The 25,081-nt window shown below is 44.7% G+C and overlaps 1 protein-coding gene across 1 annotated transcript in view; it reads right to left on the reverse strand.

Moving 5' to 3' along the window:
• Positions 1-25,081, reverse strand: part of bend5 (BEN domain containing 5) — a 94,887-nt gene that overhangs the window by 13,443 nt on the left and 56,363 nt on the right. The window contains exon 3 of the mRNA XM_072467415.1: positions 8,891-9,149. Within this exon, the coding sequence (XP_072323516.1) occupies positions 8,891-9,149 (259 nt within the window). The remainder of the gene's footprint in view (positions 1-8,890; positions 9,150-25,081) is intronic.

A 25,081-nucleotide genomic window follows, 5' to 3' on the forward strand; every position in this document is an offset into this window, starting at 1 on the left:
AGCAACCAAGATTTTCCTGAACTTTTCCACGGCAGCAGTCATCAGTAGTGACAGTGATAAAGCAAAAGTTCTGGTCTGTGGATTACTTCATATGTCCATGTGCTTCTTATTAACAGTGCCTCAATGGAAGGTAACTGAATACTGTACCTAAAAGAAAATAGGTCCCAAATTAAAGGAATGCTGTGGCCATTAAGTCTTTGCTTGAGGGTAAGCCTGGAAACCAAACCACTTCATTCTTCCTCGGAGGTCTGGCATAATTGTCAACTCATTGCAATGTTCAAGAATCTTCAAGTTAGTGAGAAATCTAGTTTGTTTACCTGTTACGGACTGCAGTCCAGCTACTGGTCGGGATACATCCTATGCACTCAAGTCCAGAAAACCTAGGATACAATTTGGCAAGAGCCATAACTTGGGGAATTCCCTGCATGTGCACAGATACTTGTGGTATTTAAATAGCAAAAACTGGTTAAAACAATAAAATGTAATTTGTCCAGAAAAATACCACTTGAGCCATTTGGGCAGTGGTTTCCAAGATCTGAAGTAGAAGAAGTATTCTACCACCGAGCGCATCATCAACTCTACAGCACCAAGCCTTGTTAATGAGACTGAAAGTTAAATGCCAGTGTACTAGTTAACTGCAGACTTAAGTTATTGAGTCTGCTAATGATTGATGGTTCCAAACTTCTATAGACAGGCATGTCATTTTGCAGTCACCTCAACACAAAGATATTCTGCAAATCTTCCTCCTTGGAGGAGCTTCGCGAGTAGATCTGAGTCACGGCTACCTTTCTAGCAGGTACCAGGAACTTGCACTGATAATGAGAAGGACATCAGAACGCTATGTAAAAATCCAAATGTACTGCCATCATTCTGCTGAGCACAGGAAGCAAAAACAGAAAACCTTCAAATTTTGTAAGCCATAGTTGGCATGGGATCTTGAAAATATGAGTGCATGGTCCATTGACTGAATGTAACTTTCATACAGAGAAGATGTATGCCCAACTATACTTTGAAGGTATTGTCGACCGAAAGCTTTAGAAACCACCACACTCCCGAACTGGAGGTTCAATTTAATTTTGTGGTTAGTCACAATAAACATGTAAAATTCTAATTTGTATATCGACCAGAAGTGGTGCTCTAATATAAAATAAAAACATAAATATCTGGAAAAACTCAGCAGGTCTGGCAGCATCTGCGGCGAGAGAAACAAAGTTAACTTTTTAAGTCCGTATGACTCTTCTCAATAGTTAGAGGTACAGACAGGCGGTTCTGTGGGCACAGGTGAGACTCTCGGATGGTTTCTTGCCTCCCGGGTGCCAGGGTCCATGATGTCTCGGATCGTGTCTTCAGGATCCTTAAGGGGGGGGGGGGAAGGAGCCAGAAATCGTGGTGCACATTGGTACCAACAACATAGGTAGAAAAAGGGGTGTGAATGTAATAAAGGCGTTTAGGAAGTTAGGCTGGAAGTTAAAAGCCAGGACAGACAGAGTTATAATCTCTGGTTTGTTGCCGGTGCCACGTGATAGCGAAGCTAGGAATAGGGAGAGAGTGCAGTTGAACACGTGGCTGCAGGAAAGGTGTAGGAGGGAGGGCTTCAGGTATTTGGATAATTGGAGCGCATTCTGGGGAAGGTGGGACCTGTACAAGCAGGACAGGTTGCATCTGAACCAGAGGGGCACCAATATCCTGGGAGGGAGGTTTTCTAGTACTAATTTGGCAGGGGAATGGGAACCAGATTTGTAGTCCAGCAATGAAGGTAGCCGATGTTCAGGATGTCAAAGCATGTAGTGAGGCAGTGGAGAAGGTAATACTGACAAAGGAGAGTACTTGCAGGCGCGGAGTTGGGTTGAAGTGTGTATACTTCAACGCAAGAAGCATCAGGAATAAGGTGGGTGAACTTAAGGCATGGATCGGTACTTGGGACTACAATGTTGTGGCCATCACGGAAACTTGGATAGAAGAGGGACAGAAATGGTTGTTGGAGGTTCCTGGTTATAGATGGTTCAATAAGATTAGGGAGGGTGGTAAAAGAGGTGGTGGGGGGTGGCATTGTTAATTAGAGATAGTATAACAACTGCAGAAAGGCAGTTCGAGGAGGATCTGCCTACTGAGGTAGTATGGGTGAAAGTCAGAAATAGGAAAGAGCAGTCACCTTGTTGGGAGTTTTCTATAGGCCCCCCAATAGCAGCAGAAATGTGGAGGAACAGATTGGGAAACAGATTTTGGAAAGGTGCAGAAGTCACAGGGTAGTAGTCATGGGTGACTTCAACTTCCCAAATATTGAGTGGAAACTCTTTAGATCAAATAGTTTGGATGGGGTGGTGTTTCTGCAGTGTGTCCAGGAAGCTTTTCTAACAGTATGTAGATTGTCCGACCACAGGGGAGGCCATATTGGATTTGGTACTTGGTAATGAACCAGGACAAGTGGTAGATTTGTTAGTGGGGAGCATTTTGGAGATAGTGACCACAATTCTGTGACTTTCACTTAAATAATGGAGAGGGATAGGTGCATGCAACAGGGCAAGGTTTACAATTGGGGGAAGGGTAAATACGATGCTGTCAGACAAGAACTGAAGTGCATAATTTGGGAACATAGGCAGTCAGGGAAGGACACAATTGAATAGTGGAACTTGTTCAAGGAACAGATACTACGTGTCCATGATATGTATGTCCCTGTCAGACAGGGAAGAGATGGTCGAGTGAGGGAACCATGGTTGACAAGAGAGGTTGAATGTCTTGTTAAGAGGAAGAAGGAGACTTATGTACGGCTGAGGAAACAAGGTTCAAACAGGGTGCTGGAGGGATACAAGATAGTCAGGAGGGAACTGAGGAAAGGGATTAGCAGAGCTAAGAGAGGGCATGAAAAATCTTTGGCGGGTAGGATCAAGGAAAACCCCAAGGCCTTTTATACATATGTGAGAAATATAAGAATGACTAGAGCGAGGGTAGGTCCGATCAAGGACAGTAGCGGGAGATAGACATAGGAGAGGTCTTGAACGAGTACTTTTCTTCAGTATTTACGAATGAGAGGGGCCATATTGTTGGATAGGACAGTGTGAAACAGTTTGGCAGCACGGTAGCATTGTGGATAGCACAATTGCTTCACAGCTCCAGGGTCCCAGGTTCGATTCCGGCTTGGGTCACTGTCTGTGTGGAGTCTGCACATCCTCCCCGTGTGTGCGTGGGTTTCCTCCGGGTGCTCCGGTTTCCACCCACAGTCCAAAGATGTACAGGTTAGGTGGATTGGCCATGATAAATTGCCCTTAGTGTCCAAAATTGCCCTCAGTGTGGGGTGGGGTTACTGGGTTATGGGGATAGGGTGGAGGTGTTGACCTTAGGTAGGGTGCTGTTTCCAAGAGCCGGTGCAGACTCGATGGGCCGAATGGCCTCCTTCTGCACTGTAAATTCTACGATGAAATTCTATGAAACACACTAGTAAGCTCGAGGAGATACTTGTTAGGAAGATGTGTTGGGCATTTTGAAAAACTTGAGGATGGACAAATTCCCCGGGCCTGACGGGATATATCCAAGGATTCTATGGGAAGCAAGAGATGAAATTGCAGAGCCGTTGGCAATGATCTTTTCGTCCTCACTGTCAACAGGGGTGGTACCAGGGGATTGGAGAGTGGCGAATGTCATGCCCCTGTTCAAAAAAGGGAATAGGGATGACCCTGGAATTACAAGCCAGTTAGTCTTACTTCGGTGGTAGGCAAAGTAATGGAAAGGGTACTGAGGGATAGGATTTCTGAGCATCTGGAAAGACACTGGCTGATTAGGGATAGTCAGCATGGATTTGTGAGGGTAGGTCTTGCCTCACAAGTCTTATTGAATTCTTTGAGGAGGTGACCAAGCACATGGATGAAGGTAAAGCAGTGGATGTGGTGTACATGGATTTTAGTAAGGCATTTGATAAGGTTCCCCATGGTAGGCTTATGCAGAAAGTAAGGAGGCATGGGATAGTGGGAAATTTGGCCAGTTGAATAACGAACTGGCTAACCGATCGAAGTCAGAGAGTGGTGGTGGATGGCAAATATTCAGTCTGGAGCCCAGTTACCAGTGGCGTACCGCAGGGATCAGTTCTGGGTCCTCTGCTGTTTGTGATTTTCATTAATGACTTGGCTGAGGGAGTTGAAGGGTGGGTCAGTAAATTTGCAGACGCTACGAAGATTGGTGGAGTTGTGGATAGTGAGGAGGGCTGTTGTCGGCTGCAAAGAGACAAAGATAGGATGCAGAGCTGGGCTGAGAAGTGGCAGATGGAGTTTAACCCTGAAAAGTGTGAGGTTGTCCATTTTGGAAGGACAAATATGAATGCGGAATACAGGGTTAACGCTAGGGTTCTTGGCAATGTGGGGGAGCAGAGAGATCTTGGGGTCTCTGCTCATCAATCTTTGAAAGTTGCCACTCAAGAGGATAGACCTGTGAAGAAGGCCTATGGTGTGCTAGTGTTCATTAGCAGAGGGATTGAATTTAAGAGCTGTGAGGTGAAGATGCAGCTGTACAAAACCTTGGTACGGCCACATTTGGAGTAGTGTGTGCAGTTTTGGTCGCCTCATTTTAGGAAGGATGTGGAAGCTTTGGAAAAGGTGCAAAGGAGGTTTACCAGGATGTTGCCTGGAATGGAGAGTAGGTCTTATGAGGAAAGGTTGAGGGTGCTCGGCCTTTTCTCATTAGAATGGAGAAGGATGAGGGGAGTCTTGATAAGAGGTTTATAGGGTGATCACGGGAATAGCTAGAGTAGACAGTCAGAGACTTTTTCCCTGGGTAGAACAAACCATTACAAGGGGACATGAATTTAAGGTGAATGGTGGAAGATATAGGGGGGATGTCAGAGGTAGATTTTTTACCCAGAGAGTAGTGGGGGCATGGAATGCACTGCCTGTGGAAGTAGTTGAGTCGGAAACATTAGGGACCTTCAAGCGGCTATTGGATAGGTATATGGATTACGGTAGACTGATGGAGTGTAGATTAATTTGTTCCTAATCCAGGACAAAAGTTCGGCACAACATCGTGGGCTGAAGGGCCTGTTCTGTGCTGCATTTTCTATGTTCTCGTTATGGAGTAATGGGATACAGTTTGCTTTATCCCACTCTACTGGTTAGCAGTTGCTTCACAGCTCCAGGTTCCCAGGTTCAATTCCCGGCTTGGGTCACTGCCTGTGCGGAGTCTGCACGTTCTCCTCGAGTCTGCGTTGGTTTCCTCCGGCTGCTCCGGTTTCCTCCCACTATCCAAAGATGTGCAGGTTAGGTGGATTGGCCATGTTAAATTGCCCTCAGTGTCCAAAATGGTTGGGTGGGGTTATAAGAACATAAGAACTAGGAGCAGGAGTAGGCCATCTGGCCCCTCAAGCCTGCTCCACCATTCAATGAGATCATGGCTGATCTTTTGTGGACTCAGCTCCACTTTCCGGCCCGAACACCAGAACCCTTAATCCCTTTATTCTTCAAAAAAACTATCTATCTTTATCTTAAAAACATTTAATGAAGGAGCCTCTACTGCTTCACTGGGCAAGGAATTCCATAGATTCACAACCCTTTGGGTGAAGAAGTTTCTCCTAAACTCAGTCCTAAATCTACTTCCCCTTATTTTGAGGCTATGCCCCCTAGTTCTGCTTTCACCCGCCAGTGGAAACAACCTGCCCGCATCTATCCTATCTATTCCCTTCATAATCTTATATGTTTCTATAAGATCCCCCCTCATCCTTCTAAATTCCAACGAGTACAGTCCCAGTCTACTCAACCTCTCCTTGTAATCCAACCCCTTCAGTTCTGGGATTAACCTAGTGAATCTTCTCTGCACACCCTCCAGTGCCAGTACGTCCTTTCTCAAGTAAGGAGACCAAAACTGAACACAATACTCCAGGTGTGGCCTCACTAACACCTTATACAATTGCAGCAGAACCTCCCTAGTCTTAAACTCCATCCCTCTAGCAATGAAGGACAAAATTCCATTTGCCTTCTTAATCACCTGTTGCACCTGAAAACCAACTTTTTGCGACTCATGCACTAGCACACCCAGGTCTCTCTGCACAGCAGCATGTTTTAATATTTTATCATTTAAATAATAATCCCTTTTGCTGTTATTCCTACCAAAATGGATAACCTCACATTTGTCAACATTGTATTCCATCTGCCAGACCCTAGCCCATTCACTGGGATAGGGTGGGGGGTGTGGGCTTGGGAAGAGTGCTCTTTCCAAGGGCTGGTGCAGACTCGATGTGCTGAATGGCCTCCTTCTGCACTGTAAATTCTATGAAGACTTTCTTTGATAGCCTCTGCCAAATGATTATGCAAAGATGCCAATTGGAGGTCAAGAGGTTTCTAGCAGAAGGAAAACATTAAGAGGGTGATCATCCTTAGACTAATTCTCCTGGGATTGTCACATAGTAGCAAAGTTACAGGTGCAGGTTCCCCTTTCTCTAGACCAAAAGTAGTACACAGGAAGATAAATAAATTAAAGGATAATCATCCTCAAAAGATTTTCTTTTCACACTTGTACCCTACTCATTTTATAACACCTGACGCACACTTAGCCATGTGGCCAAGAATAATCAATTACCATCAGCGTAGCAGATGGTAATAGCCTATTCCTGCATAACTGGCATGGTAAATGAACAAAGAAAAGTACAGCACAGGAACATCAGCCCTCCAAGCTTGTGTCAATCATGAGCTGAGCCAGTCAAATATACACTAAAATGATGTTAACACATCAATGCAGAGCCAGCGATAGTTTTACCAAATATCAGTTTCCTTAGGATTGCGTGTCCACTGTCTAGCAGCATAAGAACAGAAATGTACCATTTAACTCAGCATGCTTGATTAGCCATGGCATCATACTATTTTCAGCCCAAACTCCTATCTTTGTTCCATATCAATAAAATGGTGGAATGGATAAATCAGTAAATGTGACAAGGCCATGATAAAAAATCCACCTGTCACACTTCTGTCCATGCCACCAGTTTATTGACATGGAGCAAAGTTAGGTTGTTGCACAAAGTATGTGATACAAAAGGCTGGGATGTAATGGCAAGTTTAAGTCTTGGCAATAATCACAGCTTAGCATACTGTGTGGTTCTAAGCTTGACTCGCAGAAAAGGATTTTGATTTTTGATTTCATTTTGTGATTTGATTTATTGTCACATGTACCGAAGTAGTGAAACGTATTTTTCTGCGGCCGAGGGAAGGTACACAGTACGTACATAATAGACAAAAAAATAGTCAACAGAGAACATTGACAGTGGTACATCGACAACCAGTGATCGGTTACAGTACGGAAAAAGGGGCCAAAGCAAATACATGAGCAAGATCAGTCCGAGGGGGAGTTGTTCAGGAATCTTGTAGCTGTGGTGAAGAAGCTGTTCCTATGTCTGGATGTGTGGGCCTTCAGACTTCTGAACCTTCTGCCTGATGGAAGGGTCTGGAAGAAGGTAATGCCTGGGTGGGAGGGGTCTCTGATAACGCTGTCTGCCTTCCTGAGGCAGCAGGTGGTGTATACAGAATCAATGTGGGGATGGCAACCTTGTGTGATGCGTTGGGCTGAGTTCATCACACTCTGCAGTTTCTTGCGATCTTGGAACGAGCAGTTGCCATACCAGGCTGCAATGCAGCCGGATAGGAAGCTCTCTGCATATCGGTAGAAGTTTGTGAGAATCGATGCAGACATGCCAAATTTCTTTAGCTTCCGCAGCTAATTGGATATAAAGGATATGAAACAACAGAAATGGAACAAGAGGGCAGCACGGCGGTGAAGTGGTTAGCACTGCTACCTCACGGCACCGAGGTCCCAGGTTCGACCCTGGGTCATTGTCCATGTGGAGTTTGCACATTCTCCCCGTGTTTGCGTGGGTTTCACCCCCACAACCCAAAGATGTGCAGGGTAGGTGAATTGGCCACGTTAAATTGCCCATTAATTGGGAAAAAAAGAATTGGGTACTCTAAATTTTAAAAAAAGAAAAAAAAAAGAAATGGAACATCACTGGATGCTATCTGGTATGAGGGAAGTACAAATATAACAAAAGACTTTAAAAATTAGGAGATTAGGGATTAATTTGATCAAGATGTTTCAAATTATAAAGAGGTAGGACAGAGTAAATAGACACATGCTGCTTCCTGTGACTGAAGGAGTTAGAATGAGGGCATAGTTTTAAGACAGAGTACAACTTGGCTCTAATTCTAAGATTATTCACATTGTTTTGGATTCCCCATTAGGAAACTGGCCCCATTTATCCAGCCAGTTTCCAATATTATTTTTTTAAATTTTGGAGTACCCAATTACTTTTTTTCCCACAGCCAGGATTCGAACCCAGGTCCTCGCCACCTTAGTCTGCATTGTTAACCACTGCGCCATGTGCCACCCTTCCGATATTATTTTAAACAGTTCCATCAGATCACACCTTGATTTCATTTGTTTGGAATGTCTCGAGCACGAAATTAAATTAATGCAGCCAAACCAGGTAAAGGTGTAAACTAAATGGCTACAGCAGGTTGGGAAGTGAACTGGAAAATCAGAAGCCAAAAGTGTTAATTCAAAAAGAGGTATGGTATATTTTGTACAGGAAGCACATCCATTACCACACTGGTACAAAGCCGAGTAAAAAGGATTGAAGAATGGACTACAAATCTTTAAATAATTAAGCACATCACTTGTGTGTCAACTATATAATTTACCAGGTTCCAATTTGAAAAAGTGCTTAAATTGGCAAAGATAATTATACAGCCAATTTAAACAATTCAGTTTGATAATTAATTGTAATGAGGATATTACAAGGGTTTAAAGTAGGTGTGAAAAGGGAGATATTCAGCACTAAAATCCATTTAGCAGTCTACCATTCCTAGTGTTGCTGCACTTTATTCCAGCATGAGCTGGAACCCAACTATGGAAAGATAAAACTTACGTCTAAATAACTTCAAAAGCAGCGCATTCTGAAGGTCCATATTTAGATCCCTCAATCTCTGTAGTTCAGATGCCAAATGTTCATATTCTTTTTGCTTTTCTTCAGCAAATCGGAGTTTTGTTGAAACACTTTTAAGTTCCTGAATCAACCTTTTATTGTTGGCTTTGGCCTGAGAATATTTATGTTTTAGTTCATCAAACATCTTTAGCGTTTGGCCGTCATCATCACTGCTGTCTTCAAAGCAGGAGACATCTTGTTCCTATGAGAAATAAAATAAATAATTTTCAGGTTCATCCAATTTGAGAAACAGAGAAATGAATATTAACCAGATTCTGTATTTCAAGGGAGGGAAAACAATTTGTGCTCCAAGTATAAATCATTTGAGGAATTTCAGAAGAAGCCTACTACTGATAAATTTGTAAATCTTTTAACACAAACAGTATTGCATTTACACACAGACTCTGCAGACAGTGACCCAAGCGGGAATCGAACCTGGGATCCTGGCGCTGTGAAGCAACAATGCTAACCACGGTGCTACTGTGCCACTCATCCATGTGGCGTGAAAGCACAGCTGTCTGGTATTAAAATGTTACAGACAATTTAGGAGTATAAATTTTTTTCCCTCAATGTTAACAGAATTGTGGCAGCCTGGTTTCAAAATCGGGGAAAAAACAACCATGCTACAAGGCAAGTGGAATCCATTTTGTTATGGAGTCTGATTCATCCATACTTTGCAATTAAGCAAGAGTGATAATTATAGTGCCTTCCCAGATTTAAAAAAAATATGGTGCAGGTATAGACCAACAACAGGTCAAAGTTGGAGGAGAAAGAACAGCAAGAAACCTTAAACATATTAATGCTAGCACCCGAAAATAAAAACAAAGTACTGTGGATACTGAAGATCTGTGGATGCTGGAAATCTGAAATAAAGCCTGAAAAGTGCTGGTCAGACTCAGGAGGTCTGCCAACATCTGTGGTGAGAGAAACAGAGTTAATGGGCACGATCTACCAGCTGTTCACATTGGCGGGATAATCCACCCCAAGCTGGCACACGGGTTTCTTGGAGCGGTGCAGTCACGGGAAATCCCGTTGACAACGGTGGGGTCGGTAAATCCCACTGGCATGCCGCCTCCGCAGCTGAAAAACATGCAGCCGGTTGGTCTGTAAATTCCGCCCAATATTTCTAGTTCAATTAACTGTTAACTCTGTTTTTCTCTCCACAGATGTTGCCTGACCTGCTGAGTTTTTCCAGCAAGAGCACTTTCAGTTTTTATCATTAATGTTGGGACCGAATGGCTCAGCTGATCAAGGTAACTGTGACTGAGGGATAGGTTAGAAATCCCTAAACTGCTTGCTGAGCTGTGCTATTAGCTTTCTGTCATGGTAATAGGAGAGGCATTACATTCAGTTTAAACTCTGATAAACTAGAGACAGGAACCAGCAGTGAGAATCCCTACTACTGATTACTTTTCAGTGATGTCTTCTGTCATTGAAGACTACACCGAGCAGTGCTCAAAAAACTCATTATGGTTGAATAGCTTCTGGATCCTCATAATTCAGCACAATTACAATGAATGATCACTTGGGCAAGTACCTGAGGGCCCCAGCTACAAACACTTTAAAGGAATCAATAGGCTGAATGTAAAAATTATAAAATAAATATGAACATTGGACTAACTTTAAGTATAAGGTTTTCAAATAGCAAGCGATATGCGAGAGATATCAACAAGATCAGGAGATTGAACAAAAAAAGTAGTAAGATGCTCCTGTCATGTGATTGCAGGATAGTTAAGTGGAATTAACATTTACTTCTCAAAATTACTATCTTTTTCTCATTGAAAACATATTTTCTCGCTTCTCAAGCTGTTTACAAATCGTACAAGAGGATTACTGTGAAGTACTAGAAACGCATGAATTTAAGAAAAAACAGAAGTCTGCTTCACCACTCAATAAGATATGATTGCCCTTCTGCCTCAACTTCCCTTTCCTGCCCACTGCCTATATCCCAAAATTTTCAAGAACTCAAAATTTCTCTAACTCACCCCTTTGGGGTAGAGAATTGCAAAAATTCCTTACAGTGATGAAACTTTTTACCTTCATCCTGAATGATCAGTTCCTAATCCTGGGACTGTCCCCATATTCCAAATTCCTCAGCTAGGGGAAGCACCTCCTCAATATCTACCCTCTCTAGCCCCTTCATAATCTCGTCTATTTCAATTGGGCTGCCTCACATTCTTCTAATTTCCAGAGAAAATGGAATTCACTCAGCCTCTGATCACAGCACAACCCTCTCATCACAGGGACCAATCTAACTAATTTTTGCTGTACCAATACTGATGCAAGCATATATGGGCGGCACGGTAGCACAGTGGTTAGCACTGGTGCTTCACAGCACCAGGGTCCCAGGTTCAATTCCCGGCTTGGGTCACTGTCTGCACGTTCTCCATGTCTCCTTGGGTTTCCTCCGGGTGCTCCCGTTTCCTCCCACAAGTCCCAAAAGACATGCTGCTGGGTGAATTGGACAACCTGAATTCGCCCTCTGTATACCCGAACAGGCGCCGGAATGTGGCGACTCGGGGCTTTTCATAGTAACTTCATTGCAGTGTTAATGTAAGCCTACTTGTGACAATGAAGATTATTATTCTCTAAAGGAGGGGACAAAACTGCACACATTACAGCAGGTGTGGTCTCATTAAAGTCCAATACAGCATGTTAGTAGCAAGACATACTCCACTCCCCTTGCAATAAGGGCCCATATGTAACTTGTCTTCCTAACTGCTTGCTGTACCCTGCATGTTAACTTTGTGTTCCTTGTACAAGTGCACTCAAGGCTCTCGGAAAATCAACATTTAAAAGTTTTGCACCATTTAAAATAATTCTGTTTTTTAATTCTTACGATCAAAGTGTACATTTTCCTGCTTCATGCTCGATCTCCCACATTATTGCCTACTCACTTAATCCGCCGATATCTCTTTGCAGCGCCTCTGTGTCCTCCCCACAGCTTGCATGCCTACCTGGCTTTGTAACATAAGCACATTTAGAGACATGACTCTCAGTGTCTTCATCCAAGTTATTAATATAAACTGTAAACAGTTATGGTCCCAAAACGGATTCTTGTGGCACTCCACTAGTTAGAATAGAAGAACAAAGAGCAGGATTAGGCAATTCAGCCCCTCGAGCATCATCCACCATTCAATACGTTCACGCCTGATCTCATCTCGGCCTCAACTCCACTTTTCTGCCCGTTCTCCATAACCCTTCAATCAATTACTAATTAAAATTCAATCCATTACTAATTAAAATTCTGTCTATCTCCTCCTTAAATTTACTCAATGTCCTGGCATCCACTGCACTTCGGGATAGCGAATGCCACAGATTCACAACCCTTTGAGAGAAGTAATTTCTCATTATCTCCCCTGGTTCTTTTGCCAATCATCTTAAATCTATATCCTCTGGTTACTAATGCTACCATTTCTGGAAACAGTTTCACCTAACTTACTCATCATTTTCAACAGGCCTATGAAATCTTTAACTTCTCAGTTGTAAAGGACACCAAGCAGTAACACAACTCCTTCCTCTTCAAAGCCTGCCTACCATCTGCTAGGTACATGTCAGTAGTGTGATGGAACGCTCCCAACTTGCCTGGATGAATTTTGCCTCATCGTTGCCTTAATGAGGAAACATCATTTCCATGTTCACCTTGTAAAGACCTTTCAGGATCTTTTATACTTTGATCAAGTCAACCCTCGCTCTTCTAAATTCCAGTGGAAACAAACCCAGCCTGTCCAACCTATCCTCAAAAGGCATGCACATTCCAGGTACCAATCTAGTAAAACTCCTCTGAGCTGCCTCCATTGCATTTATATGCACTGCTGGTTAAAGGGGAAATTAACACAGTAATGAGAAAGGATATTAGCTCTGACAATGTGGAGTCTGTATGGGTAGAGTTGAGAAATACCAAGGGGCAAAAAACATTAGTGGGTGTCATATATAGACCCCAAACTGCAGTGGTGATGTTGGGAATGGCATTAAACATGAAATTAGAGATGCATGTAATAAGGGAATATCGGTGATCATGGGTGATTTTAATCTTCACATAGATTGGGCAAATCAAGTTAGCCACAATGCCGTAGAGAAGGAATTCCTGGAGTGTATATGGGATGGTTTTCTTGACCAATATGTGGAGGAACCAACTAGTGAGCAGACCATCTTAGACTGGGTACTGTGTAATGAGAAGGGAATCATTGCTAATCTGGCTGTACGAGACCCCTTGGGAATGGGCGACCATAACATGATAGAATTTTTTTATCAAGGTGGAGAGTGAAGTAGTTGATTCGGAGACTAGTGTGCCGAACCTTAATAAAGGGAACTATGAAGATATGAGACGCGAGTTGGCCTTGATACATTGGGGAGAGTTAAAGGGATGACAGTAGATAGGCAATCGCAAACATTCAAGGAACGCATGTCCATTCCTGTCTGGGACAAAAGCAAAATGGGTAAGAGGATCAATCCATGGCTTACAAAGGAAATTAGAAATAGTATCCGATTTAAGGAAGAAGCATACAGATTGGCCAAGAAGAAGAATAGTTCTGAGGATTGGGAGCAGTTTAGAATTCAGCAAAGAAGGACAAAGGGATTGATTAAAAAGGGGAAAGTACAGTAGGAGAGGAAGCTTGCAGGGAACATAAGGACTGATACTAACTAAGAGTTTCTATAGATACGTGAAGAGAAAGAGATTGGTAAAGTGAAATGTAGGCCCCCTGCAGACAGAAACAGGGGAATGCATAATAAGCGACAAAGAAATGGCTAAGCAACTGAATACATACTTTGGTTCTGTCTTCACAAAAGAGGACACAAATCAGATACCAGAAATGTTGGAGAATGAAAGAGAGGGAAATGAGAGAGAGAGAAAAACTGAGGGAGATGAACATTAGGAGAGAAATGGTGCTGGGAAAATTGATGCGATTGAAGACGGATAAATCCCCAGGGCCTGAGAATCTGCATCCCAGAGTGCTTAAGGAGGTGGCTCTGGAAATAGTGGATGCATTGGTGGTCATCTTCCGGGATTCTATTGACTCTGGAACAGTCCCTGCAGATTGGAGGGTAGCTCACATCACTCCAATATTCAAAAAGGGAGGTAGAGAGGAAGCAGGGAATTATAGACCAGTAAGCCTAACATCAATAGTGGGGAAAATTCTTGATTCCATTATCAAGGACTTTATCGAGGAACATTTGGAAAGCAGTGGCAGGATCAGTCAGAGTCAGTATGGATTTATGAAGGGAAAATCATGCTTGACAAATCTGTTGGAATTCTTTGAAGATGTAACCAGTACAGTTGACAAGGGAGAGCCAGTCGATGTGGTATATTTGGATTTACAGAAGGCGTTTGACGAATTCCGCATAAGAGATTACTGTGCAAAATTAAAGCGCATGAGATTGGGGGAAATGTATTGAGGTGGATAGAAAATTGGTTGGCAGAGAGGAAACAGAGTAGGGATTAATGCAGTGTTTTTCAAACTTTTTTTCCAGGGGCCCATTTTTACCAACCGGCCAACCTTCGCGACCCACAGCGGCTGACCTGCGTGTCCCACCATTTTCTCGTACCTTGTTTGTTGCAGACATAAATGGAGGAAATGGTTTTGGGTCAGTTTGGCCCCAATGGTTCCTTTGGCCCCCCGAACGTCTAAAAAAAAAAGGCTGCGAAAGTATAAAACAAATGCGGCTGCGCTGTGCAGGCGTGCCCGATCATCGGTGCCCCTGCGCATAGTTTTGCGCATGCGCTCCGATGATCGGGCACGCATGCGCAGTGCGGCCAAATTTTTTTTCTATGTTCGTGGCCATTTTGAAGACCGCTTGCAGCCAGCATAGATAAAAGCTGGCTGCTGCGGCTGTTGGGCGCGGATTTGCGCTATCTGGAGCGCCGCGACGGACGGCTCCCCGACCCTACCGACACCCGCTCACGACCCACCCACAGGCCATGTCCCTGAGTTTGACAATGCCTGGATTAATGGGTTCCTTTCAAATTGACAGGCAGTAACTAGTGGGGTGCCACAGGGATTGGTGCTGGGACCCCAGCTATTCACAATATATATTAATTATTTTGATGAGGGATCAAAATGTAACATCTCAAAGTTTGCAGATGATACCAAGTTAGGTGGGAGGGTGAACTGTGACGAGGATGCAGCAATCCTACAGCATTATACATAGAAGGTAGGAGCAGGAGGAGGCCTTTTGGCCCTTCGAGCCTGCTCTGCCATTTATCATAATCATGGCTGATCATCCAACTCAATACCCTAATCCTGCTTTCTCCCCATAACCTTTGATCCCATTGCACACTACAAACAAAGGTTCCAGCACTGATCCCTGAGGAACACCACTGGACCCAGGCTTCCAGTCAGAAAAACAACCTTCAATCATCACCCTCTGCTTCCTCCCACTAAGCCAGTTTTGGATTCAGTTTGCCAAATGTATTTAAATTTTTTAAAATATAAATTTAGAGTACCCAATTCATTTTTTCCAATTAAGGGGCAATTTAGCATGGCCAATCCACCTAGCCTGCACATCTTTGGGTTGTGGGGGCGAAACCCACGCAAACACGGGGAGAATATGCAAACTCCACACGGACAGTGACCCAGAGCCGGGATCGAACCTGGGACCTCGGTGCAGTGAGGCTGCAGGGCTAACCCACTGCGCCACCGTGTTGCCCTCAGTTTGCCAAATTGCCCAGGTCCCCATTGGCTCTTACCTTCATTAGCCTCCCATGTGGGACCTTGTCAAAAACCTAAAGTCCATGCGGGCTACATCAACTGGACTACCCTCATCTACAAGCCGAGACACCTCTTCAAAAATTCTATCAAATTTGCGTGACATGATCTCTCTTTGACAACAGTACGAAGTCTTACAACACCAGGTTAAAGTCCAACAGGTTTGTTTCGATGTCACTAGCTTTCGGAGCGCTGCTCCTTCCTCAGGTAAATGAAGAGGTATATTCCAGGAACATATATATAGACAAATTCAAAGATGCCAAACAATGCTTGGAATGCGACCATTAGCAGGTGATTAAATCTTTACAGATCCAGAGATGGGGTAACCCCAGGTTAAAGAGGTGTGAATTGTGTCAAGCCAGGACAGTTGGTAGGATTTCGCAGGCCAGATGGTGGGGGATGAATGTAATGCGACATGAATCCCAGGTCCCGGTTGAGGCCGCACTTATGTGTGCAGAACTTGGCTATAAGTTTCTGCTCGGCGATTCTGCGTTGTCGCGCGTCCTGAAGGCCGCCTTGGAGAACGCTTACCCGGAGATCAGAGGCTGAATGCCCTTGACTGCTGAAGTGTACCCCGACTGGAAGGGAACATTCCTGCCTGGTGATTGTCGCGCGATGTTCGTTCATTCGTTGTCGCAGCGTCTGCATGGTCTCGCCAATGTACCACGCTTCGGGACATCCTTTCTGCAGCGTATGAGGTAGACAACGTTGGCCGAGTCGCACGAGTATGTACCGCATACCTGGTGGGTGGTGTTCTCACGTGTAATAGTGGTATCCATGTCGATGATCTGGCACGTCTTGCAGAGATTGCCATGGCAGGGTTGTGTGGTGTCGTGGTCACTGTTCTGAAGACTGGGTAGTTTGCTGCAAACAATGGTTTGTTTGAGGTTGCGCGGTTGTTTGAAGGGAAGTAGTGGGGGTTTGGGGATGACCTTGGCAAGATGTTCATCGTCATCAATGACGTGTTGAAGGCTGTGAAGAAGATGACGTAGTTTCTCCGCTCCGGGGAAGTACTGGATGACGAAGGGTATTCTGTCGGTTGTATCCCAGGTTTGTCTTCTGAGGAGGTCGGTGCGGTTTTTCGCTGTGGCGCGTTGGAACTGTCGATCGATGAGTCGAGTGCCATATCCCGTTCGTACGAGGGCATCTTTCAACATCTGTAGATGTTGCATGGGAACCTGGATTGTAGTTTTAGGGTAAGGGAGAATGAGAGTATAGAGGTCAGGAGCACAGATTTGACGTCGCAGGAGGGGGCCAGTGTTCAGGTAGGTGGTTTGAAGTGTGTCTACTTCAATGCCAGGAGTATACGAAACAAGGTAGGGGAACTGGCAGCATGGGTTGGTACCTGGGACTTCGATGTTGTGGCCATTTCGGAGACATGGATAGAGCAGGGACAGGAATGGATGTTGCAGGTTCCGGGGTTTAGGTGTTTTAGTAAGCTCAGAGAAGGAGGCAAAAGAGGGGGAGGTGTGGCACTGCTAGTCAAGAGCAGTATTACGGTGGCGGAGAGGATGCTAGATGGGGACTCTTCTTCCGAGGTAGTATGGGCTGAAGTTAGAAACAGGAAAGGAGAGGTCACCCTGTTGGGAGTTTTTTATAGGCCTCCTAATAGTTCTAGGGATGTAGAGGAAAGGATGGCGAAGATGATTCTGGATATGAGCGAAAGTAACAGGGTAGTTATTATGGGAGACTTTAACTTTCCAAATATTGACTGGAAAAGATATAGTTCGAGTACAATAGATGGGTCGTTTTTTGTACAGTGTGTGCAGGAGGGTTTCCTGAAACAATATGTTGACAGGCCAACAAGAGGCGAGGCCACGTTGGATTTGGTTTTGGGTAATGAACCAGGCCAGGTGTTGGATTTGGAGGTAGGAGAGCACTTTGGGGACAGTGACCACAATTCGGTGACGTTTACGTTAATGATGGAAAGGGATAAGTATACACCGCAGGGCAAGAGTTATAGCTGGGGGAAGGGCAATTATGATGCCATTAGACGTGACTTGGGGGTGATAAGGTGGAGAAGTAGGCTGCAAGTGTTGGGCACACTGGATAAGTGGGGCTTGTTCAAGGATCAGCTACTGCGTATTTTTGATAAGTATGTACCGGTCAGACAGGGAGGAAGGCGTCGAGCGAGGGAACCGTGGTTTACCAAGGAAGTGGAATCTCTTGTTAAGAGGAAGAAGGAGGCCTATGTGAAGATGAAGTGTGAAGTTTCGGTTGGGGCGATGGATAGTTACAAGGTAGCGAGGAAGGATCTAAAGAGAGAGCTAAGACGAGCAAGGAGGGGACATGAGAAGTATTTGGCAGGAAGGATCAAGGAAAACCCAAAAGCTTTCTATAGGTATGTCAGGAATAAGCGAATGACTAGGGAAAGAGTAGGACCAGTCAAGGACAGGGATGGGAAATTGTGTGTGGAGTCTGAAGAGATAGGCGAGATACTAAATGAATATTTTTCGTCAGTATTCACTCAGGAAAAAGATAATGTTGTGGAGGAGAATGCTGAGCCCCAGGCTAATAGAATAGATGGCATTGAGGTACGTAGGGAAGAGGTGTTGGCAATTCTGGACAGGCTGAAAATAGATAAGTCCCCGGTACCTGATGGGATTTATCCTAGGATTCTCTGGGAGGCCAGGGAAGAGATTGCTGGACCTTTGGCTTTGATTTTTATGTCATCATTGGCTACAGGAATAGTGCCAGAGGACTGGAGGACAGCAAATGTGGTCCCTTTGTTCAAAAAGGGGAGCAGAGACAACCCCGGCAACTATAGACCGGTGAGCCTCACGTCTGTAGTGGGTAAAGTCTTGGAGGGGATTATAAGAGACAAGATTTATAATCATCTAGATAGGAATAATATGATCAGGGATAGTCAGCATGGCTTTGTGAAGGGTAGGTCATGCCTCACAAACCTTATTGAGTTCTTTGAGAAGGTGACTGAACAGGTAGACGAGGGTAGAGCAGTTGATGTTGTGTATATGGATCTCAGCAAAGCGTTTGATAAGGTTCCCCACGGTAGGCTATTGCAAAAAATACGGAGGCTGGGGATTGAGGGTGATTTAGAGATGTGGATCAGAAATTGGCTCGCTGAAAGAAGACAGAGGGTGGTGGTTGATGGGATATGTTCAGAATGGAGTACAGTCACAAGTGGAGTACCACAAGGATCTGTTCTGGGGCCGTTGCTGTTTGTCATTTTTATCAATGACCTAGAGGAAGGCGCAGAAGGGTGGGTGAGTAAATTTGCAGACGATACTAAAGTCGGTGGTGTTGTCGATAGTGTGGAAGGATGTAGCAGGTTACAGAGGGATATAGATAAGCTGCAGAGCTGGGCTGAGAGGTGGCAAATGGAGTTTAATATAGAGAAGTGTGAGGTGATTCACTTTGGAAGGAATAACAGGAATGTGGAATATTTGGCTAATGGTAAAGTTCTTGAAAGTGTGGATGAGCAGAGGGATCTAGGTGTCCATGTACATAGATCCCTGAAAGTTGCCACCCAGGTTGATAGGGTTGTGAAGAAGGCCTATGGAGTGTTGGCCTTTATTGGTAGAGGGATTGAGTTCCGGAGTCGGGAGGTCATGTTGCAGCTGTACAGAACTCTGGTACGGCCGCATTTGGAGTATTGCGTACAGTTCTGGTCACCACATTATAGGAAGGACGTGGAGGCTTTGGAGCGGGTGCAGAGGAGATTTACCAGGATGTTGCCTGGTATGGAGGGAAAATCCTATGAGGAAAGGCTGATGGACTTGAGGTTGTTTTCGTTGGAGAGAAGAAGGTTAAGAGGAGACTTAATAGAGGCATATAAAAAGGGGGTTGGATAGGGTGGACAGTGAGAGCCTTCTCCCGCGGATGGATATGGCTGGCACGAGGGGACATAACTTTAAACTGAGGGGTAATAGATATAGGACAGAGGTCAGAGGTAGGTTCTTTACGCAAAGAGTAGTGAGGCCGTGGAATGCCCTACCTGCTACAGTAGTGAACTCACCAACATTGAGGGCATTTAAAAGCTTATTGGATAAACATATGGATGATAATGGCATAGTGTAGGTTAGATGGCTTTTGTTTCGGTGCAACATCGTGGGCCGAAGGGCCTGTACTGCGCTGTATTGTTCTATGTTCTATGTTCTATGTCTGTTACGCTCCTCCTCGTCTGAGCAGATCCTGTGTTTCCGGAGAGCTTGTCTTTAGGGGATGGCTTCTTTAATGTGTTTAGGGTGGAAGCTGTAGAAGTGGAGCATGGTGAGGTTATCCGTGGGTTTGCGGTAAAGCGAAGTGCTGAGGTGACCGTCCTTGATGGAGACAAGTGTGTCCAAGAATGCAACTGATTTGAGAGAGTAGTCCATGATGAGTCTGATGGTCGGATGGAACTTATTAACGTCATCGTGTAGTCGTTTCAGTGATTCTTCGCCGTGGGTCCAAAGGAAAAAAATGTCATCGATGTATCTGGTGTATAACGTCGGTTGAAGGTCCTGTGCGGTGAGTAGGTCCTGTTCAAACTTGTGCATGAAGATATTGGCGTATTGGGGTGCAAAATTGGTCCCCATGGCTGTTCCGTGCGTCTGGATGAAGAACTTGTTGTCGAAGGTGAAGACGTTGTGATCCAGAATGAAGCGGATGAGTTGCAGAATTGCGTCTGGAGATTGGCAGTTGTCGGTGTTGAGTACTGAGGCTGTTGCAGCAATTGCCGTCGTCATGGGGGATGCTGGTGTAGAGTGCCGAGACGTCCATTGTGACGAGGAATGTTCCTGGTTCAACTGGTCCATGGTTGCTGAGTTTCTGTAGGAAGTCCGTCGTATCGCGACAGAAGCTGGGCATACCTTGTATGATGGGTTTCAAGATGCCCTCGATGTAGCCAGAGAGGTTCTCACACAAGGTCCCATTGCCTGAAACGATAGGGCGGCCTGGTGGGTTGGCCTTAGGTATTTTTGGGAGGCAGTAGAGATCTCCAATGCGGGGAGTACGTGGGATGAGAGCACGTAGGGTGCTCTGAAGATCTGGATCCAAGGTCTTGATCAGTCTGTTAAGTTGGCAGATGTGTTCCTTGATCGGATCTGCGGGTAACTGTCTGTAGTGTTCTTGGTTGTTCAGTTGACGGTATACTTCTTTGCAGTAGTCCGTTCTGTTCAGTATGACAGTGGCCCCTCCTTTGTCTGCTGGTTTGATGACGATGCTGCGGTTGGTCTTGAGAGCGCGGATGGCATTGCGTTGTGCTTGGGTGACGTTCGGGGCGGTCTTGTGAATGAGACTGATGAATCTGGCATTGACGCGACAACCGACAGAATACCCTTCGTCATCCAGTACTTCCCCGGAGCGGAGAAACTACGTCATCTTCTTCACAGCCTTCAACACGTCATTGATGACGATGAACATCTTGCCAAGGTCATCCCCACACCCCCACTACTTGCCTTCAAACAACCGCGCAACCTCAAACAAACCATTGTTTGCAGCAAACTACCCAGTCTTCAGAACAGTGACCACGCCACCACACAACCCTGCCATGGCAATCTCTGCAAGACGTGCCAGATCATCGACATGGATACCACTATTACACGTGAGAACACCACCCACCAGGTACGCGGTACATACTCGTGCGACTCGGCCAACATTGTCTACCTCATACGCTGCAGGAAAGGATGTCCCGAAGCATGGTACATTGGCGAGACCATGCAGACGCTGCGACAACGAATGAACGGACATCGCACGACAATCACCAGGCAGGAATGTTCCCTTCCAGTCGGGGAACACTTCAGCAGTCAAGGGCATTCAGCCTCTGATCTCCGGGTAAGCGTTCTCCAAGGCGGCCTTCAGGACGCGCGACAACGCAGAATCGCCGAGCAGAAACTTATAGCCAAGTTCTGCACACATGAGTGCGGCCTCAACCGGGACCTGGGATTCATGTCGCATTACATTCATCCCCCACCATCTGGCCTGCGAAATCCTACCAACTGTCCTGGCTTGACACAATTCACACCTCTTTAACCTGGGGTTACCCCATCTCTGGATCTGTAAGGATTTAACCACCTGCTAATGCTCGCATTCCAAGCATTGTCTGACATCTTTGCATTTGTCTATATATATGTTTCTGGAACATACCTCTTCATTCACCTGAGGAAGGAGCACTGCTCCGAAAGCTAGTGACATCGAAACAAGCCTGTTGGACTTTAACCTGGTGTTGTAAGACTTCGTACTGTGCTCACCCCAGTCCAACGCCGGCATCTCCACATCATCTCTTTGACAAAACCATGCTGATTATCCTTGATTAATCCTTGCCTCTCCAAGTGGAGATTAATTCTGTCCCTCAGAACTTTTCCCAGTAGTCTCCCTACCACTGAAGTTAGACTTCAGTCTGTAATTTCCTGGTTCATCCCTCCTTGCCATGTTGAATAATAACACCGCATTAGCTGTCCACCTCTGTGGCCAGAGGAAATTTGAAAATTTGTGTCAAGCGGCTGCAAGCTCCTCCCTTGCCTCCCACAGCAACCTGGGATACATCTCATCTGGCCCCTGGAATTAATCCATTTTTAAGCCCGATCTATTTTTAAGCCCGATAAAACTGTTAATAAAGTCATTCAAGTAAATCACTATCAAGGATTTCTAACACCTACATCATCCTTCTCCGTAGTGAACACAGATGCAAAGTACTCTTTTAAAACCTCACTTGTATCTTCCGGTTCCACACACAAATTGCCACTTTGGTCCCGAATAAGTCCTACTCTTACTCTGGTCAACTTCCTGTCCTTAATATACTTAGAAAACATCTTTGGATTTTCCTTTATTTTTCCTGCCAATGCTTTTTCATGTCTCCTATCGCTCTCCTGATTTCTTTCTTAAGTAACCCCCTGCACTTTCTACATTCTTCTAGGGCTTCCGCTGTTTGAGCCCTGGGTATCTGCCAAAAGCCTCCTTTTTCCCTTATTCAAGTCTGGATATCCCTTGACATCAGGGTTCTCTGGACTTATTGCCCCCACTCTTCACTATCATGGGAACGTGCTGGCCCTGTACACTCTCTATTTCCTTTTTGAATTAATTCCTAATGCTCTGATGTTGATTTTCCTACAAGTAGCTTCTCCCAGTTAACTTTGGACAGATCATGTCTTATTTTATTAAAATTGGCCCTCCCCCAATTAATAACCTCAATTTCCTATCTTTGTCCCTTTCCATAACTATCTTAAATTCTACGCAGTTATTGTCACTGTTTCCAAAATGCTTCCCCACTTAAACTTTATCCACTTGCCTGCCTTAATTTCCTAAAACTAGATCCTGCACCTCCCTTGTAGGATTTCATAGATTATCATAGAATTTTTTAAAAAATTTATTTACAGTGCAGAAGGAGGCCATTCGGCCCATCGAGTCTTGGAAAGAGCACCCTACCCAAGGTCAACACCTCCACCCTATCCCCATAATCTAGTAACCCCACCCAACACTAAGGGCAATTTTTGGACACTAAGGGCAATTTATCATGGCCAATCCACCTAACCTGCACATCTTTGGATTTCCTACGTATTGACCTAAAACATTCTCCTGGATGCATTTAAAAAATTCTGCCCCCTCCAAACCTTTCAGTTTGATTGCCCTGGTTAACATTGGGGAAGTTGAAATCCCCTATTATTGCCCAATTTTTCTTGCAATTCTCAGATTTGCATACATATCTGCCCTTCTATCTCTCCTTGACTGTTTAGGGACCTATAGTACACTCCCAACAATGTTATCGCCCCCTTTTTGTTACTAAGCAAGTTCCTCAAATGAAAACATATGGGTAGAACTAAGTTATCATCCCGAGTACTGCCTTGCTATTCTCCCTAATCAATAATGCAACTCATCCTTCTCTATTACTTCATCCCCCTCTCTACTCTTGTCATTTGTCTCCATGCGCTGATCACCTGAGTTCATCAGTCTTTTTTTAAAATTATAAATTGAGAGTACCCAATTCATATTTTTTTTCCAGTTAAGGGGCAATTTAGCCAGTCCAATCCACCTAGCCTGCACATCTTTGGGTTGGGCGAGTGGGCAAATCAATGGCAGGTGTAGTACAATTTTGATAAGTGTGAGGTTATTCACTTTGGAAGCAAAAACAGGAAGGCAGATTACTACCTGAATAGTAGTAAATTGGGAGAGGGAGTGTGCAGCGGGAACTGGGTGTCCTTGTGCACCAGTCGCTGAAGGTAAGCATGCAGGTGCAGCAGGCGGTAAAGAAGGCTAATGGTATGTTGGCTTTCATTGCAAGAGGTTTTGAGAATAGCAGCAGGGATGTGTTGCTGCAATTATACAGGGCCTTGGTGAGGCCACACCTAGAGTATTGTGCGCAGTTTTGGTCTCCTTCGCAGAGGAAGGATGTTCTAACTCTCTCTCTCTCTCGTGCAGCGAAGGTTTACCAGACTGATTCCAGGGATGGCGGGACTGTCATACGAGGAGAGATTGACTAGGTTGGGATTGTTCTCGCTGGAGTTCAGAAGAATGAGGGGGGATCTCACAGAGACTTATAAAATTCTAACAGGACTAGACAGGGTAGATGCAGGAAAGATGTTACCAATAATAGGTGTGTCCAGAACCAGGGGTCACAGTCTGAGGATTCAGGGTAAACCATTTCAGACAGAGATGAGGAGATATTTCTTCACCCAAAGTGTGGTGAGCCTGTGAAATTCATCACCACAGGAAGTAGTTGATGCTAAAACTTTGAATATATTCAAGAGGCAGCTGGATATAGCACTTGGGGAAAATGGGATCAAAGGCAATGGGGAGAAAGCAGGATTAGTCTATTGAGTTGGATGATCAGCTATGATCGTGATGAATGGTGGAGCAGGCTCGAAGGGCCAAAAGGCCTCCTCCTGCTCCTGTCTTCTATGTATCTATATCATTTGTTAAATAAGGAGCACAAAACTGCATACAGCATTTGACAATAACTCCAAAACCTGTGAACTCAACAGCTGGAAGAGCCATGGCAGCAGGCTCCCGAGAACCTGTAAGTTCCCAAGTCACATGCGATCCTGACTTGGAAATATAAATAGCCTTTTACTTGGCCTATTAACACCCCAGTGATGCATCTACACCACAGGTTAAGTTCACCACCACCTTTGAAGGCAATTGGGGATGGATGATAAATGTTGGGCTGCTGGTGACACCCAAAGCCCATGAGCGAAACAAAAAATCCCAGTTTCTCCTCAAAAGTGAAGTCTTTCATTACTGGTACCATTGCAGTTCATCTCCTTTGCATCCTCTTAAAAGTCCTGCCCTCCTTAAACTGCAGTGCTCAAAACTGTACACAATACAGCCCAATTCATGATTTGTAATAGTTATGCAAAACTTCTTCGCTACTGTACTTTTAAGCTTCCATTCACATGGTAAAAGTTCTTTTTTACCTGTATTCATGGAAGTACAGTTAGATACTGCATTTCTACGCTCAGCTTAAATCGTTGATAGCTCTGGCATTTAAAGGTTA

Source organism: Scyliorhinus torazame, chromosome 11 (assembly GCF_047496885.1).
Source record: "Scyliorhinus torazame isolate Kashiwa2021f chromosome 11, sScyTor2.1, whole genome shotgun sequence".
NCBI classification, from domain to species: domain Eukaryota; kingdom Metazoa; phylum Chordata; class Chondrichthyes; order Carcharhiniformes; family Scyliorhinidae; genus Scyliorhinus; species Scyliorhinus torazame.